The sequence below is a fragment of the Trachypithecus francoisi genome, unplaced genomic scaffold (assembly GCF_009764315.1).
Source record: "Trachypithecus francoisi isolate TF-2019V2 unplaced genomic scaffold, Tfra_2.0 Lachesis_group5, whole genome shotgun sequence".
In the NCBI taxonomy this organism is placed as follows: Eukaryota; Metazoa; Chordata; class Mammalia; order Primates; family Cercopithecidae; genus Trachypithecus; species Trachypithecus francoisi.
The window spans coordinates 1,699,384-1,718,776 of NW_022681470.1; the positions used below are offsets into that span (position 1 = coordinate 1,699,384).

Here is a 19,393-nt window from a genome sequence, read left to right on the forward strand (position 1 = left end):
CGTCTCTACTAAAAAAATACAAAAAACTAGCCGGGCGACGAGGCGGGCGCCTGTAGTCCCAGCTACTCGGGAGGCTGAGGCAGGAGAATGGCGTGAACCCGGGAGGCGGAGCTTGCAGTGAGCTGAGAGCCGGCCACTGCACTCCAGCCTGGGTGGCAGAGCAAGACTCCGTCTCAAAAAAAATAAAAAATAAAAAATAAAAAAATAAATAAAAACAAACAGGAAGAAGAGAGTATGCAAAGGATAAGTTTGATACTGAACAGAGCAGATATTCTGAGCCTATATGATATTAGATTTCCCATATTATCTGTTACTCAAACTCAAAGAATTAAAATAAAATTTTCATACGTAAAAGCTAATACATCAGAATTCAGTCCCATTTCCAAAGAAGCATGACAAATCTTTTCCTTTGTGAAGAAGTAGATTAGAAGCACAAACTTCTCTGCTTTATTCATTCCTGGCAGCAAAAGATGCAGGAAGGAAATCGTTTCTTTCTTCCAGCCTTCGAGAAACAAGGGACACTTAAAAGACAGGGCAATGCAACAACTGACCTTTACAAATAGGCCAGATGGGCTGTCCTCTTACCTAACTCCAAGACCTCACGCCTCTTACTAAGAATGGCGGATAACACTGGAATTACAGGACTGGGAGAAGTGTGTGAAATTTGAGTTCCTACCCTTCCATTAACCACATGAAATGAATGAAGAACTTTACTTCTCAGGCAGTATGGTATCAGAAACAAAGGATTTCAAGGCAGTAAGACCCAAGTTCACACCTGGAATCCATCACCTACTAACTATATGAATTTATTCATAAATCACTTAAACTGCCCAACAAATGAATAAAATACACACTTTAAACATATTTAAATAGAACTACAGTTGAGATTAAAACAGAAGTTGAAGCTCCATATTCTTTCTGCACGCCGTGGATTATCCTGGTTAATCCTTAGGGTTTGCACACATCCATTTTAAAACTCATTTGGAGCTTTCTCGGCCTGTCTCTGGATATTTCACTCCCAAATTTCTCAAGTTGGCCATGAGTCCACCTGCTTTAGAATCACCTGGGTCGCGTGCTGGTCACAGTCCCACTCCAGACCCCCAGAATCAGGCTGTCTGAGGTAGACTCCAGTAACCTGCATTTTAAATAAGCCTCACAGGTGACTCTTGTGTACTTCAAAGATGGAGAATCACTGACTTGGACATTCTCCCAGGAAATCTCACCTACTCTCCCAACTTCAATCACATCTGTGCTGTGACCTCCAACCTCTACGTCTAGAGTTGCTCAATGATAGGGGTTTCCCTCTCTGTGTTTTCTGTTAGAAAGGTCAGGACCAGTGAGAGCACAGGACATGTGGCGTGAGTCACACATAAAACCAAGTTCACTTTGCCTACATTTTCCTTTTATTTTCTCTTCACTCTGATTTTCTCACTTACTTATAAAACATCATATACAAACAATGTATTATTTGTATTTTCTGTCTTGATGCAAGGTATCTAGCAGACACCTCAATTTCAACAAGTCTAAAACTGAATTCATCATCTCTCTCTCTCTAAACCTATTTCTCCTCCTCCACTTTCTAGCACATGCTTCAGTGTGTAGCCTCTAGGCCGGGTGTGGCAGCTGAAACCTGTATCTCAGCACTTTGGGAGGCTGAGGCAGAAGGATCGCTTTGAGACTCTGTCTCTCTAAGAAAAAAAATGTGTGTGTGTGTGTGTATATATAAAATACGATGCTGAGGACTATATATATGCCATTTATGTGTATTATAGATATATATATCTATAAATATATAATATTATATAATATATATCTATAATATATCTACATGTAATATAGATATATAATATATACAAGGACTATATATATATAGTTTATATATATATGGCATATATATATAAACACATGGCCAGGCACAGTGGCTCACGTCTGTAATCCCAACACTTTGGGAGGCCAAGGTGAGTCAATCACTTGAGCTCAGGAGCTAGAGACCAGCCTGGGCCACAGGGCAAAACCCTGTCTCTACAAAAATACAAAAAGTAGACAGATGTGATGGCCCAAGCCTATAGTCCCAGCTACTTGCAGGGCTGAGGCGGGAAGATCACTTGAGCCCAGGAGGTTGACACAGCAGTGAGCTGTGTTCGTGCCACTGTACTCCAGCCTGGGCAACAAAGTGAGACCCCCATCTCAAAAAAATAAAAATAAAAAACAAAGTATAGCCTCCAGTTCAGGCTGCCTGGGTCCCACTTCTAACATCTTTCTGAGGTGCTCAAATGAGGAAAGACTCTGAGACAAAACTGTGCAAACAGCTGAACAGCAGAGTAGTCTAGAATGTGGGCTTTAAAGTCAGGCCAGACTTACATCCAGGCTCTGCAGCCACTAGCTGTGTGACCTTGGGCAAGTCACTTTACCTCTCTAAGCACCAACCTCTTCAATCAAGGAATGGTGATGAATAACAACACCCACTTCCCTGGGTAGCTGTGAGGATGAAATAAGAGAATACAAAGAGCTTGGCGCAGGGCTAGGCACATGGCACTCAGATGTCTTCTTTTTTGTTATTATCAGTGGCATTACTCCCCACATAATTCTCAGGTTAAAACCTGGAAGCAGGCTGGGTCATGCCTGTTAATCCCAGCACTTTGGGAGGCCGAGGCAGGTGGATCACCTGAGGTCAGGAGTTCAAGACCAGCCTGGCCAATCTGGTGAAACCCTGACTCTACTAAAAATACAAAAATGAGTTGGGCATGGTGGCATGAGCCTGTAGTTCCAGCTACTCAGAAGGCTGAGACAGGAGAATTGCTTGAACCTGGGAGGTGGAGGTTGCAGTGAGCAGAGATGGCGCCACTGCACTCCCGCCTGGGTGACAAAGCAACACCCATCTCAAAAAAAGAAATCTGGAAGCAGTCTTTCACGCTACCTATCCTGGAAGTCACCAAGTTTTATCAATTCAGTCTCCTAAAAATATCTCCAATCAGTCTCCTCTCCCCTACACAATTATATCTTAGTTCAGACCCCGTCAACACTTATCGAATTTATGACAAATAGGCCCTGACTGGTTACACTGCAGCCAGCTAGCCCCATCTCCAAATACATAACAAATTGTTATTCTAAAATAAAATAGATGTCACCTTTCCTCCTGCCTCACCCCTGTAACATATCCACTCTTAAAACCTGATACACTGGGCCGGGCGCGGTGGCTCAAGCCTGTAATCCCAGCACTTTGGGAGGCCGAGGCGGGCGGATCACGAGGTCAGGAGATCGAGACCATCCTGGCTAACACGGTGAAACCCCGTCTCTACTAAAAAATACAAAAAACTAGCCGGGCGACGAGGCGGGCGCCTGTAGTCCCAGCTACTTGGGAGGCTGAGACAGGAGAATGGCGTGAACCCGGGAGGCGGAGCTTGCAGTGAGCTGAGAGCTGGCCACTGCACTCCAGCCTGGGTGGCAGAGCAAGACTCCGTCTCAAAAAAAAAAACAAAAAAACCTGATACACTGGATTAAGAAAATGTGGCACATAAACACCATGGAATACTATACAGCCATAAAAAAGGATGAGTTCACATCCTTTGCAGGGACATGGATGAAGCTGGAAACCATCATTCTGAGCAAACTATCACAAGGACAGAAAACCAAACACTGCACGTTCTCATAGGTGGCAACTATACAATGTGTCACTCATAGGTGGCAACTGAACAATGAGAATACATGGACACTGGGTGGGGAACATCACACACCAGGGCCTGTCGTGGGGTTGGGGGTGGGGGTAGAGATAGCACTGGAGGAAATACCTAATGTAAGTGACAGGTTGATGGGTGCAGCAGGCCAGCATGGCACATGTATACCTATGTAACAAGCCTGCATGTTGTACACATGTACCCTAGAACTTAAAGTATAATAAAAATAACAAAAACAACCTCTACAATATATAGTACAAAGTCTTTAGCATCATATCATACCACAGTCCCTTAATTCTCATCTTCCAGCAGTTCTAAATTCCATGTAATTCCCCAAGCCATGCTGCTTCTTCACACCCAGTGTGCTTGCTTCCACTACCTGGAGCATCCTCCCTCCATTCTGCCAGGCCAGCTCCCAGCTCCTCCAGGCTCTGCCTTACAGCCACAGGCTCACTCTCAGTCTGCCCATTCCTTACTTTTACTGTATTTTGTCACATCTGGCCCACTTCTTTGAGTAATCTGGAGTTGAGACTTCTCACTTCCTCCTATTTTATGAACTTGCTAGATTTTTCTCCACTTCGTACCCTGTGCCTGTCTGAGATAGGTGAACACAGTCAGAGCAGCAATCCTTCATCTAGGGGAGATACTTCTCCTGTGAGGCTAATTAGCTTAGAGGTCAGAACTGCAATCCTGCTCTCCATGCTCCATCTTCTTCTGGTTTTTTTTTTGTTTGTTTGTTTGTTTGTTTGTTTGTTTTTTGAGCCAGAGTTTCATTCCTGTTGCCCAGGCTGGAGTACAATGGTGTAATCTCGGCTCACTGTAACTTCCGCCTCCTGGGTTCAAGTGATTCTCTTGCCTCAGCCTCCCGAGTAGCCGGGATCATAGGCACAAACCACCATGTCCAGCTAATTTTTTGTATTTTTAGTAGAGACAGGGTTTCACTATGTTGGCCAGGCTTGTCTCGAACTCCTGACCTCAAGTGATCTGCCTGCCTCGGCCTCCCAAAGTGCTGGGATTCCAGGCGTGAGCCACCGCGCCCAGCCCTCAAAGCTCCATCTTCTAACCCAATGGTCTCCCAAGTAGTCTTCCCCCAAGGGAAGCACAGAATGATCCACTGAGGGTGGAAGTAAATATTAGAACTTTCATTCACGTTCATGTTTACAAAAGCACAAAGAAAAACATGACGTTCTATTGACAGTTACCATCTGGACTGACTACGAGACACTCCCTGGGCCACGTTAAGTGGTCATGTGTTGAAGGCAGGACACAGCAGGTATCCCGTGGGGTTGTGGGAGAGTTTCCATCACACAAAGGGGGCCTCAGCACCCCTCTTCATTTGGTCATTTTCACTTTACTGCAACCTAATGCCTGAATGAGGATATTGAGGTTCTAAAGCTTGAACACTGCGGCCTCAGGCATTTAGAGTGGGGAGGATAAAGACGCAATGGAGGAGACTAGGACTTCCAGGGTGAAGCTGGCGGACAGGAGGAAAACTACGAGAAGATGACAATGCAGAAGCCAAGCAAAGAAAGGAGAAAGTGGTCAGCTGGATCAATGCCGAAAGCTTTCAGATGAGGACTGGATTTGACAGGATGGGACTTTAGCAGAGTACTTTCATTGGAGGAGGGAGGAAAACAAAAGCCCAACAGGAGTCATTTGAGGAGGAGGTGAAGAAGCAGAGATAGTGAGTCATGAGAATTCTTTCAAGGAGGTTGCTAAAAGGGGGGCACAAAAAATAGAGTAGTTGGAAGGGTATGTGGAATCAAGCAGCTTTTCTTTAAAGATGGGAGATAGCACATACTTAAATGCTGATGGAAATAATCCAGTAAAGAGGAGAAATCTGATAAAAAGATAATGTGTAACTGTAAACGTAAAGTGTTGCGGGAAGTCAGGGACCCTGAACGGAGGGACCGGCTGAAGCCGCGGTAGAAGAACATAAACTGTGAAGATTTCATGGACATTTATTAGTTCCCCAAATTAATACTTTTATAATTCTTATGCCTGTCTTTACTGTAATCTCTGAACATAAATCGTGAAGATTTCATGGACATTTATCACTTCCCGTATCAATACTCTTACAATTTCCTATGCCTGTCTTTAATCTCTCAATCCCGTCATCTTCCTAAGCTGAGGATGTATGTTGCCTCAGGGCTCTGTGATGATTGTGTTATCTGTACAAATTGTTTGTAAAACGTGTGTTTGAACAATATGAAATCTGGGCATCCTAAAAAAGGAACCGGATAACGGTGATTTTCAGGGAACAAGGGAGATAACCATAAGGTCTGACTGCCTGAGGGGCCGGGCAGAACAGAGTCATATTTCTCTTCTTGCAGAAAGCGAATAGGAGAAATATCACTGAATTATTTTCCCAGCAAGGAATAACCCTGGGAAGGGAATGTATTCCCAGGGGGAGGTCTCTAAAATGGCCGCTCTGGGAGTGCCTGTCTTATGCAGTTGTAGATAAGGGATGAAATACACCCTGGTCTCCTGCAGCGCCCTCAGGCTTGCTAGGATTAGGAAATTCCAGTCTGGCAAATTCTAGTCAGACTGGTTGTCTGCTCTCGAGCCCTGTTTCCTGTTAAGATGGTTATCAACGATAATGCGTGCCCAGAGGGACATGGAACCTTATCAGTAATTCTAATTTTACCCTGGCCTTGTGATCTTGCTCTGCCATTTGCCTTGTAATATTCTATTGCCTTTTGAACCGTGTGATCTCTATGACCCACTCCCTATTCGTACACTCCCTCCCCTTTTGAAATCCCTAATAAAAACTTGCTGGTTTTGCAGCTCAAGGGGCATCACGGAACCTGCCGACATGTTATGTCACCCCCAGAGACCCAGCTGTAAAATTTCTCACTCTGTATTCTTTCTCTTTATTTCTCAGACCAGCTGACACTTAGGAAAAATAGAAAAGAATCTATGTTGAAACACTGGGGGCTGGTTCCCCCGATATCTGGCACTCAGCGTGTTTTCTTTTTCCCAAGCGCATGTGGGAACCTGATTCCCTTTGGTAGGTGCAGAGAAACATCATCAGTTCGGTCCACAGAAACGCTTGTTCTGCTCCCTGACGACTGGTGAGTCTGTCTGTGTATTGTCCAGGTTAACTATGGGTCACGTGGAGTCTAAACATTATACTTATCTCTTCTATATTAAGCTCCGGTTAAAACAGAAAAGGGGCCGGGCGCGGTGGCTCAAGCCTGTAATCCCAGCACTTTGGGAGGCCGAGACGGGCGGATCACGAGGTCAGGAGATCGAGACCATCCTGGCTAATACGGTGAAACCCCATCTCTACTAAAAATACAAAAACTAGCCGGGCGAGGTGGCGGGCGCCTGTAGTCCCAGCTACTTGGGAGGCTGAGGCAGGAGAATGGCGGAAACCCAGGAGGCGGAGCTTGCAGTGAGCTGAGATCTGGCCACTGCACTCCAGTCCGGGCGACAGAGCGAGACTCCGCCTCAAAAAAAAAAAAAAAAAAAAAAAAAAAAAAAAAAAAAAAAAAAAAACAGAAAAGGTTCGAATGCCCATGGAAAATATGGTCACTCTATTCAGGGCAGTAGAAACATACTGTCTTTGGTTTCCTGAAAAAGGAAACTTAAATGTACACAGGGTGGTGTCCGAGTAACCATGGAAAATATTTTCCTGAAAAAGGAACCTCAGATGTAGAACTACGGGATCGTGTTGGTGCAACATTCCAGGAACTGGTCTTGACAGGGAATTATGTTCCTGTCACTGTTTGGGGTGATTGGGCCTTGGTACGTGCCATCCTAATGACATACCAATTCTGTGACCCCTGCAGTTACCACAGTTTTCTGACTCTGATGACCCTCCACCTCTTCCTCAACCTTCCTCTCCCACACGGCCTTTGTTATCTGATCAGCCACTCCCTTCACCTACTCCTCCCCCACCTAACGATACTGAGAATTCAATATCAACTCCAGTGACTTTGGTTTAATGTCACCCCCTGGTGATCTCGTTTCTTTTCACGAAGAGCCGGTACTTGTAGCTCCCACAGCTCTGACTCAGATAGCCCGGGACCACATATATGCTAATTCTTCTCTCTTCAAACCTCTGGAGTCAGCTAATGGTTCCGGGACCAAACTACAATTTACCTATAATTCTGCAGGCCCTCCCACATCCATTGTGGCCCCTCACCCTCCAGTCGTTTCGGTTCCTCAACCGGTCACTTTGCCATCCACTCAGCCAGCTTTTCTATACCCTTTTTCACACATGGACACCAGTAATCACCAGTATACTTCTGCTCCTTCTGCTCCCCCAACGCCCCTTCCTCACACTCTCATACTGGTCTGACCCCCTTACCCTCAGTCTCCCTTACCTACACATGCTTTTCCTGTCACTTCTGTGCTAACTCCATCTCGGATACCTACTCTTAAAACTTCAATGCAACGCTTACTATGCCAAAACAAAACAAAACAAAACAAAAGTGGATTCGACGTGTGGGCTTATCTGGTCACGCTAGAGCCTCCCAACACCCAAGGGGTACAAATGCGTCACTATGTACCTCTCAATCTTACCTTTTGAAAAGAATTGAAGGATGCTTGTACTCCGTACGGTCTTACTTCTCCTTATGTTAAAATGGTATTACAAACTTTTTGTACTGAGGTCACTTTGCTTCCCTTACACAGGGACCTTTTGGCAAAAGCTGTTCTGACCCCATCTCAGCATTTACAATTCCGTACCTGGTGTGCAGAGGCGGCCTGTCTGCAGACTCAGCTCCATCGGACTAATGGCGTTCTAGTTACTCAGGCTCAGCTCACAGGCTCCGACAGTTTCTCTGATACTTACGCCCAATTAGTCTTTGATGCTCTCACCGCAAAACACATAACAAAGGTGTGTGAGAGAGCTTGGGATAAATTATGAGCCCCCAGGCCAAGCTCCTGTTTCTTTTACTAGGGTTAAACAAGGTCACAATGAACTATACGCTGATGTTTTAGCTAAATTATGAGACGCTGTGGAAAAACCTGACTCTGATGAGCACACTCAAGGTATTCTCCTTCATATGTCAGCTTTTGAGAATGCGAACCACGAGTGTAAAACGGCCATGCGTTCCGTCCAACAACAAAATTTACCTGATCACAACGTGTTGCCTGCATATATTAAAGCTTAAATCTGACACAACTGTTTGGATTGAGAAGTGGCCACTCTCTAAAGAAAAACTGGAGGCTTTGACTCAACTGGTTTCTTAACAGTTACAACTTGGAAATGTGGAACCTTCTCTTTCCCCCTGGAATGCTCCTGTGTTTCTACTAAAAAAGAAAAAAAGAAAATCAGGCAAGTGGCAGATGGTAACCAATTTAAGGGCCATTAAGGTTGTAATTAAACCAATGGGGGCCGTCCAACCCAGCATGCCTGCCCCTACTTTAATACCTAAACATTGGCCTCTCATAGTTATTGATCTTAAAGATTTTTTTAATATTACTTTACATAAATCAGATTGTGAAGAATTTGCCTTTACTGTACCATCTCTCAATAGTCAGGAGCCTGCAGGTCGTTGTCAATGGAAAGGACTTCCTCAGGGAAAGCTGAATAGCCCACCATCTGCCAGCTTTATGTTGGACAGGTGCTTTCACCAGCGTGAGCTCAATTTCCCCAGGCCTATATTCTTCATTATATTGATGATATCTTAATTGCTGCCCCCACTGATAAAGAATTAATAGACCATTATCGAATTTTAAGCTGCCGTGTTACAGAGGCTGGATTATACATCGCTCAGGATAAAATTCAACAGACCACTCTTGTTCAATATTTAGGAACGGTGGTTGATAAACAATGTATTCAACCTCAAAAAGTTCAAATTAGGAGAAATTCTTTGAAAACTTTAAATGACTTCCAAAAACTTTGGGGTAACATTATTTAAGACCTACTTCAGGCATTCCAACATACGCGCTAACTTGTTTTCTATGCTGTGTGGAGATTCCAATCTCCACAGTCCCAGCACTTAGACCCCTGAGGCTTCACTAGAACTGGAATTCGTAGAGGAAAGAACCCAGACTGCCCAGTTATCTAGAGTACAGCCGTCTCGCCTTTTCAGCTTCTGGTTTTCGCTTCATTACACTCCCCTGTTGGGTTAATAGTTCAACATAATGATTTAGTAGAGTGGTGTTTTCTTCCTCATTCTGTGTCAAAAACTTTGTTTATCTGGACCAAATGGCCAATCTAGTTGGACAAGCTCGGTGTAGAATACTTAGAATTTCCAGATTTCATCTGAATTTAATTACAGTTCCTTTAAATCAGCTCGAAGTTCAAGCTGTTTTTCAACATTCCATATTGTGGCAAATTCACTTGACTGATTTTATTGACGTTACTGACAATCATTATCCAACAAACAAATTGATTTTATAAAAATGACATCTTGGGTGGTCCCTTGATTGACCAAAGATCAGCCCATTCCTGAGGCTGTTACACTGTTCACTGATGGCTCCAGTAATGGAAATGCTGGTTATGTGGGTCCTACAGACAAGCTTATTTCTACCCCTTATACCTCTGCTCAAAAGGAGAGTTAATTTCTGTAATCACTGCCTTACAGGATTTCCCCAAACCTTTAACTATTGTCTGTGATTCTGCTTCACGTGGGAAAGAGGACGTGCTTTGTTTCACCAGGAGATCATCAGTCCCCTTCCTGGGTGCCCACTGAGACTTAAACTTCGTGTGAATGAAACCACAGGGAAAAGACGTCCGTGTCAGAGACCGCCCTCCGACGAGGGGAGATCTGTGCCACGTCCTCAGAGGCAGGCACACCAAATCAAAATGGGTCTGGTTCGATCCTCCCTCATGGCAACGGACACCATCTAACTCATCCCACTTCTAATTACCTTTCTTTTTCTCTTTACAAGCCTAAAAATCTCACCATTTCTATTAGCCTGAAAAGAACATCCCTCTGCTCTTCCCTTCCTCCTTCAGCACTCAATCCTGCTTACAACAGGTTTTATTTAATGACTCTCCTTCTTATACTTTGTGTCTCACCAGTTTCCTCTCACACTGATTTACCTGCTACACAAAATTATTCTTATTGGGCTTATGTGCCTTTCCCTCCACTTATTCAGCCTCTCACCTGGATGGATGCTCCTGCAGAAACCTACACTAATGATAGTACGTGAATGCCTGGAGCTACAGATGACGGTTGCCCCACTCAACCAGAAGAAGGCACTGCATTTAATGTTATCATGGGTCACAAATACCCCCTCAGTGCCTCGGACATGCACCTGGTCGTATCCATCTAGAAACTCAAGTCTGGGCTGCTGCTCTTCCAGAGAGATCAGCTACAGAGGAACCGGGACATTGGGTCTCTGGCCTCTCCCTCTCTCCTTTAAGACAAATGAAAGGGAGAGTAAGGGAAGATGCCCCATACTTTCAATATAAACCTGCAGGAAAACCATGTTCTAAACATTTTGAAGGCCCATCTAAAACTTTAATTTGGGAAGATTGTGTTAACTCACATGCAGTAATATTTAAAAATGACTCATATGGTTCAGTAATAGACTGGACACCAAAGGGCTATTTAAAAAACAACTGCTCCTCTGGGGCTATTTACAAAACAACTGCTCCTCTGGCGGAAAGGAAAGCCTGGAGGCTACTTATTTTATTTCTTGTTGGGAGAACGAGAATCATCGTTCTACTTTGCATAGGAGGTTCAGCTCATTCTTTCCCTTAAAATGGGAAGATAAAGGCATTATCCCCCCAGGCTTCATATGATATTCGCCATTCGAAGCCCAGAACTTTGGAAATTGGCTGTTGCCATGTCTGGACTGCGAGTATGGGAAGGGGAAACTCTTCTGTCTTTTGTCCCCGCTATCATCCCCCTCCCTCCATATCAATGTGGATTCAGACATTCTGCTTTGCTTACCTCCAACCTGACTGTTCCCATACAGAGCTGTGTTAAGCCTCCTTACATGCTGTTAGTGGGAAATATCAGAATTTGGACGAACAAACTGCCCAATGCATTAATTGTCATTTATACACTTGCATTAACTCCCGTTTTGACTCCAAGAAAAGTATAATGTTGGTTCGAGCTCGAGAAGGAATCGGGATTCTGGTAACTTTGCCCAGACCTTTGGAATCTTCCTCCTCGATACGTTTCATTAATGAAGCATTACAGCAAATTCTAAAAAGATCTAAGAGGTTTGTTTTCACTTTAATCGCTGTGATCATGGACCTAATTACAGTCACTGCACTGGCCACCACTGCTTGAATGGCGTTACGTCAATCGATTCAGACAGCTCATTTTGTTAATGATTGGCAAGCCAATTCCACCCAAATGTAGAATTCTCAACAAGGCACTCATCAAAAATTGGCTAATCAAATTAATAATTTAAGACAGTCTGTTATGCGGCTTGGAGATCGGGCAGTGAGTCTCGAACACCGCATGCAAATGCAGTGTGAATGGAATACCTCTGGAGCCCAGCTGTAAAATTTCTCTCTTTGTACTCTTTCTCTTTATTTCTCAGACCAGCCGACACTTACGGAAAATAGAAAAGAACCTATGTTGAAATATTGGGGGCTGGTTCCCCCGATAATAAAGTCTTTGAAAACTGTGTCCAATAGGAAGAGGACCAGTTTTTCCTTGGAACAAGAGGTACGGCAGACTACAGGGTATGATGCAGATTGGCTGACAGGTAGGTAGGTAGATAGATCTGGTGGCAGGAAGATGAAGAAAGAAATTCTGTTATTAACCAGCTTCTATTTTCATAGTTAAAAAAAAAGAAAAATTTTTAAAAATCAGGTAAGAACAAGGAAAGAGAGATGGGATACTAAAAGTGCAAGGAAAACAAGGTTGTGAGCTACTTCAGAGAGCAGGAGAGAGAATTCCTGAGAATTCCTGAGCAGAGCTGCTGGAGGTGCTGAGCACCACACGACGTTTGTAAACACGTATTTGAAGTGTGATCAGTTAGCATGGGGACATATTTTTCTCCAGCCACATTGGGTTACTCACATTCAGGTGAAGAGAAGGCAAACAGAATAACCAGGGCTGGGATTTTTCCAGAGTACTGAGAAAAAGGCAAGGGAGGTAGACGAGGGCATCCATTATAGAGTGGAGCAGTGGACCTCATGGATGGAATCTAAGCTAGTTAAGAATGAGATGAATCTAAATCCACAACGTTTTTATTTAACAGCAATTCACAAACCCTTTTGCTCTCAATTAAATATTATTAATATTTTAGAAGTTTAATTTTTAAACATCTTGCCAACTATGATGGCTTCTTCAGAGGACTAAATGTCACCAACATTCACCTTGTTACACAGGCCAAAAGTCTGATGGCCTGTGTGACTTGATGACTTTTTCATATTCAGTACAAGCTGTTCTCCTTTGAAAATATACTCTGAACCTAACTACTTCTCAGCACCTCTACCACTACGACCCCAGGGCTTGTGTTTGAACCTTTCCGTTGCTCATCCCTTGTTATCTATTTTTTCAATCAGAAGCCAAAGAACTTCAAATTGAAATCAGATGAAGCCCTTCCTTTCAACCATTCAACGCCTCTTGGTCACACTTGGAAGAAAAACCCACATCCTGACCAGGGCCTGTAAGATCCTACACGACCCAGCTCCTGGGTTTCCCGCGGATCCACTCTCCACCTCTCTGCCCTGCCCAGCCACACTGGCCGGTCACACTCTTCAGTCTTGCCAAGCACACTTGCATCTCAGGACCTCGTGCCTGCTCTCCCTGGAAAAGTCTCTCCTCAGAAGGTTCATGCAATTTGCTCTCATTTCATTCAGATCTTGGTTCATATGTCAATTCCTCACAGAAACCTTCCCTGACCATCTATCTAAAAACACCGATATGCCAACACCTTTTCTCCTTTCTCAGCTTCACTTTTCTTCAAAGCACTTTTCATACAATCCTATTTTTCTGTCTTCCCCACAAGAATGTAATCTCCATGAGGAATTTTCTGTTTCATTCACCATTGTGTCCCACGTGCCTGCAATAATGCATTTTACACATGGTAAGTATCAATACATATTTATTCAATAAATGAGTCCTTTTTATTCTTTTTGTGCATTTAAAAATATATTTACCCAGTAAAAATATAATTTATAAATAAAAAATATACTAGGGATACACACTGAAGGGGCAGACAGTAAAAAGTAAAGAAAATTCTGATAATCACAGATGTAACCAATCAACAAGCCATACACATGCCCTAAGGATAGGGTCATACAGAGCCTGTCAGTCCCTCTCAGGAGACTTTGGTCATCTCCATTTGCTCCTCGCAAGAAGAAAAAACTCCCCATATGGGGTTAAGGCCTTCAACCAATAATTCTGTCCTCTGCCCTTATGTTCCTCTGGAATATTTTGCTAGAAATGAATGGATTGTTTGTTCTGATACAAAGAAGGGTTGATTACTTACTGGTCCTACGCAATTGAGGACAACTGTTGCCTGTTTAGCCATTTCATCAAGTGAGGCTGGATTAGCGATATCACAGATGATGATTCCAACTTCAGACGACAGTGTTGGTCTTCCTAAAATAAGAAACAAATGAAGTAAAGAAAATTCCGGTAGAGGATTACACCTTCCTTGTCTTCTTTTTATAGTAATCAGTGACCAGCAAATCACTAAATACACTGATACACTGAAAGCTAGCTCTCCCGTTTAGACAAAAGATAAAACTGTTTTTAATCAGGTAATAAAAAAGGAAAAGGTTATGAGGAAAACCGAGTGAACACTAAGCGTTACTAAAAACCTGACCTTTAAAAAAAAATCTAATAAAAGCGGCCGGGCGCGGTGGCTCAAGCCTGTAATCCCAGCACTTTGGGAGGCCGAGACGGGCGGATCACGAGGTCAGGAGATCGAGACCATCCTGGCTAACACAGTGAAACCCCGTCTCTACTAAAAATACAAAAAAACTAGCCGGGCGAGGTGGCGGGAGCCTGTAGTCCCAGCTACTCGGGAGGCTGAGGCAGGAGAATGGCGTGAACCCAGGAGGCGGAGCTTGCAGTGAGCTGACATCCGGCCACTGCACTCCAGTCCGGGCGACAGAGCGAGACTCCGCCTCAAAAAAAAAAAAAAAAAAATCTAATAAAAGCGTTGTGTAAATAACAACTCTATGTAACATGACAATTCACGATCAAGTTTAAACGCTGAGCAGATAACTATCCAGACTTCCTCTCCAACAAGAAATTTATGTCATAAAAATAGTTTCTTGGCCAGGGGCAGCGGCTCAGCACTTTGGGAGGCCAAGGCGCAAGGACTTCTGGGGCTCAGGAATTCCAGACCAGCTTGGGCAACATAGCAAGACCTTGTCTCTACTAAAAAAAAAAAAAAATTATCTGACATGGTGGCATACGCCTATAGTCCCAGCTACTCAGGAGGCTGAAGTGGCAGAATCACTTAGACACGGAGGTCAAGGCTGCAGCAAGCTGTGATCACGCCAATGCACTCCAGCCTGGGTGGCAGAATGACACCTTGTCTTTAAAAAAAATAAAGTTCCTCATCCACTACTAAACAATTACTACGTATGATTTAGTTGTAGGTGATGGAGAGTCTTGGACTGACTGTTAACATCAAAACCATTAGGGCCGGGTGTGGTGGCTCACGCCTGTAATCCCAGCACTTTGGCAGGCTGAGACAGGCAGATCACGAGGTCAGGAGATCCAGACCATCCTGGCTAACACGGTGAAACCCCATCTCTACTAAAAATACAAAAAAACTAGCCGGGCGAGGTGGCGGGAGCCTGTAGTCCCAGCTACTCGGGAGGCTGAGGCAGGAGAATGGCGTGAACCCAGGAGGCGGAGCTTGCAGTGAGCTGACATCCGGCCACTGCACTCCAGTCCGGGCGACAGAGCGAGACTCCGCCTCAAAAAAAAAAAAAAAAAAATCTAATAAAAGCGTTGTGTAAATAACAACTCTATGTAACATGACAATTTCACGATCAAGTTTAAACGCTGAGCAGATAACTATCCAGACTTCCTCTCCAACAAGAAATTTATGTCATAAAAATAGTTTCTTGGCCAGGGGCAGCGGCTCAGCACTTTGGGAGGCCAAGGCGCAAGGACTTCTGGGGCTCAGGAATTCCAGACCAGCTTGGGCAACATAGCAAGACCTTGTCTCTACTAAAAAAAAAAAAAATTATCTGACATGGTGGCATACGCCTATAGTCCCAGCTACTCAGGAGGCTGAAGTGGCAGAATCACTTAGACACGGAGGTCAAGGCTGCAGCAAGCTGTGATCACGCCAATGCACTCCAGCCTGGGTGGCAGAATGACACCTTGTCTTTAAAAAAAATAAAGTTCCTCATCCACTACTAAACAATTACTACGTATGATTTAGTTGTAGGTGATGGAGAGTCTTGGACTGACTGTTAACATCAAAACCATTAGGGCCGGGTGTGGTGGCTCACGCCTGTAATCCCAGCACTTTGGCAGGCTGAGACAGGCAGATCACGAGGTCAGGAGATCCAGACCATCCTGGCTAACACGGTGAAACCCCATCTCTACTAAAAATACAAAAAATTAGCCGGGCGTGGTGGCGGGTGCCTGTAGACCCAGCTACTCGGGAGGCTGAGGCAGGAGAATGGCAAAAAAACAAAAAAACAAAAAAATTAGAACTCTAAGGTGAAAAGCACACGCTACATAAACACACAGGCTCATAAGAAAATAATTGGAATTAACTGGCTCAACTAAGTGATGCAGGTTTCAACAGGTGAAGGTATATCCCCCACAATAAAACTGGATTTGGGCATTATATATGGTAATTGACTAGGCTGTACCAGTACGATCTTGCTGAGCCGGAAAAAGAAATGGAAGCATATATTTTAATAGTGAAATTACTCTCTTGGAAAAATAACGACCAAAAAGCTCTTTGGTCAGAATTACGTGTTGGTAGTGTCAGCATCAAAAGCTGTAGGAGAGTCCAGCCTACGTGGTGTCTTCTGTACATAACCACGAACAAAAGCACTCCAAGCAGGGCATTGTACGAAAGTAGATTAAACAGAAAGAATGTAGTATTTCCAGAACTCTAACGGGTGTCTGCGTAAAGGAAATCTACGGTGGGGAGTTAACAGCCAAATTTAAAGGCTATGGAGTCGTAAGTCAGATGTCTCCCCAGCCATGAAGGCAGCAGGATCCCTGTGTCTGTCTCCTCTCTGTCCCATCCTGCACCCCAGACTTGGGACAGGTCTCAGCAAGGACAAGGTCACTCAAGAAATATATGCTACCCGAATGCTTAGAGAATCAATAAATATATGCTACCTGAATGCTTAGAATAAGTAAGCGTCTAAACCAGAAATATACACTTTTTATTCTCTGAAGAGGAAGACTGCTGGAGCATTCTTTTTTTTTTTTTTTTTTTTTTTTGAGACGGAGTCTCGCTCTGTCGCCCAGGCTGGAGTGCAGTGGCCGGATCTCAGCTCACTGCAAGCTCCGCCTCCCGGGTTCACGCCATTCTCCTGCCTCAGCCTCCCGAGTAGCTGGGACTACAGGCGCCCGCCACCTCGCCCGGCTAGTTTTTTGTATTTTTTTTAGTAGAGACGGGGTTTCACCATGTTAGCCAGGATGGTCTCGATCTCCTGACCTCGTGATCCGCCCGCCTCGGCCTCCCAAAGTGCTGGGATTACAGGCTTGAGCCTCCGCGCCCGGCCAGGAGTATTCTTATACACAAAAAGAAACTAAAACAGAATAGCCACAAAGACACTGTCAATACAACTCTTAAGTTTGCTCTCCCGCCCTCAAAACACGAGGCAAAGGGAGACTCCGATCTCCAAGAGACCAAAGTCCTCCCCTCCTCCGACCAAATATTAAGAAACCCGCAGACTCAACAGGTGCCCCTGCTGCCGGGCAGGATGAAGCAGAGAGAGGGGCAACTCGAGTTCTTGACCATTTCGCCGGGGGAACTCCCCAAATTGAGGCAGAAATGCAAAAGCGGGAAACAGGAGGAAATTGTGTGTGTGTGTGTGGGTGTGTTCAGTGTGTATCCCTGGTGTATACACACACACACACACATAGTTAAGGAGGTGGAACAAAGCTATGGCAATACCTGAAACATCCCTCCCTCTCCCTGTCCTCACGCAGGGCTCGGGGACACGCATCCCTGCGGAGAAACGCTCCTCTGGGGCGACGCGGGGTCCCCGGCCCAGCCACCGCGCAGCCCCGTCCCGCCCCGCCCCTTTACCCAGCTTCAGGGCCGCCTTCTCCAGCACCCGCTGCAGCTTCTCCCGGGAGCGGCCCGCCACCGCCCAGGGCAGGCTGGAGCTCCGCTCCGGATCCACCTGCTCCCGGGCCACCTCCTCGGTCACGAACTGGCCGGTGAAGCCAGAGGCGCCGAACACCACCAGCTGGAAAGGCCTCTGCTCGGTCGCCATGACGAGTCCACTGCGAGCCCAGGTCCGGGGCGCGCTCAGTCCACGGCGCCTGCGCCTCCGCCGCGACCCAGTACCGGGCGCAGCAACCGCCGCGTCGCCGCAGCCAGCGTGCCGCGCTCCCTTCACCCCGCGCGCGCCGCCGCCGCGCCAGGGCCGCGCCCAGGCCCACGCCGTCTGGCGCCGGAGCCGCAGAGCAGCTGCTTGCTCGGGAGGCTTCGGACGCGAGGCTTCCTTGGGCGGTGGCTCTGGCTGCGAGTCCGCTTCCAAGCCTGGCAGGCGCCCACCGCGGCCCATAGTTCGGTCCTGCCGTTTTCTCCGCACGGCTCTGGCCGCCCCGCGCAGCGCATCTTCTAGCCCTGCTGGAAGCTGGAGGCGGCAGCCGTTGTTTCTTGTTGCACGTGGGGGTGGTGCAGAGAGAGTGCGAGAAAACCTGCCGGTGGCCCACGCCAAGAACCTTTGAGCTTCTTTGCTTGCTTGCTTTTCTTCCTTTTTTTCCGTTTCTTTTCTCTTTTGTTTTTTTGAGACGATTCTCACTCTGTCGCCCAGGCTGCACTGCAGTGGCGCGATCTCCGCTCGCTGCAACCTCCGCCTCCCGGGTTCAAGCAATTTTCCTGCCTCAGGCTCCTGAGTAGCTGGGATTACAGGCGAGCGCCCCCACGCCTGGCTAATTTTTGTGTTTTTACTAGAGATGGGGTTTCACCTTGTTGACCAGGCTGGTCTCAAACTCCTGACATCAGGTGATCCGGCCACCTCGACCTCCCCAAGTGCTGGGATTACAGGCATGAGCCGCTGCACCCAGCCCATTAGCGATTTTTAGAAACTCTCATTAAAATAGGAATAAATGGATGCTTTAAAAAATTATGAAATATATTAGTCTTGCAAAAAAGGTACAGCCAATAACAAATATGTACCCTTAACACAGCTTAAGAAAAATATTCCAGATAGTGAAGCTTCCAGATATTCATTCTTGAATACGTTTCCTTTCCTGTCCCGGAGGTGGCCACTTGCCTGAATTCAGTGTTTATTATTCCTATTCCTATCTTTCTGCTTGTTATTTATGTATTTATAAATATAGTACTGTTTGGCATATTTTGAATATTTTGTAAATGTTAATCCTGCAACTTTCTTATTTGGTCATGATATCGTGAACTTATTCCCAAATGATTCAGAATTTTTAAAAATGTCTGTGATACGTGTGTGGAGAGAGAGAGAGAAATATACCAAATTCTACAATGCTTTTGAACAATTTTGTATACTGCTCTTGTACAATACGAAGAATGCTACAATAAAATTCTTGTACATTTTTCCTAAAGCACCTGAGCGAAAGTATATCGAATATATGTCAGGAATGAAAATGGTTGGTGCTAGAATATTCACATTTGAGTTATCTCATTGCTCTTCAAAGCAC

At 45.3% G+C, this 19,393-nt stretch overlaps 1 protein-coding gene across 3 annotated transcripts in view; it reads right to left on the minus strand.

The window, feature by feature from the left end:
- Positions 1 to 18,355, minus strand: part of SCCPDH (saccharopine dehydrogenase (putative)) — a 50,171-nt gene extending 31,816 nt beyond the window's left edge. For 2 of the 3 annotated variants that reach the window (XM_033195918.1, XM_033195917.1), the window contains exons 1-2: positions 17,796 to 18,354; positions 14,037 to 14,149 (exon numbers count right to left, since the gene is read on the minus strand). In XM_033195918.1, coding sequence (XP_033051809.1) covers positions 14,037 to 14,149; positions 17,796 to 18,279 — 597 coding nt within the window. In that variant the 5' untranslated portion in view covers positions 18,280 to 18,354. Of the gene's footprint in view, positions 1 to 14,036; positions 14,150 to 17,795 lie in introns of all 3 variants that reach the window. The other variant, XM_033195916.1, reaches the window with a different exon arrangement.
- Positions 18,356 to 19,393: the final 1,038 nt, after the last annotated feature.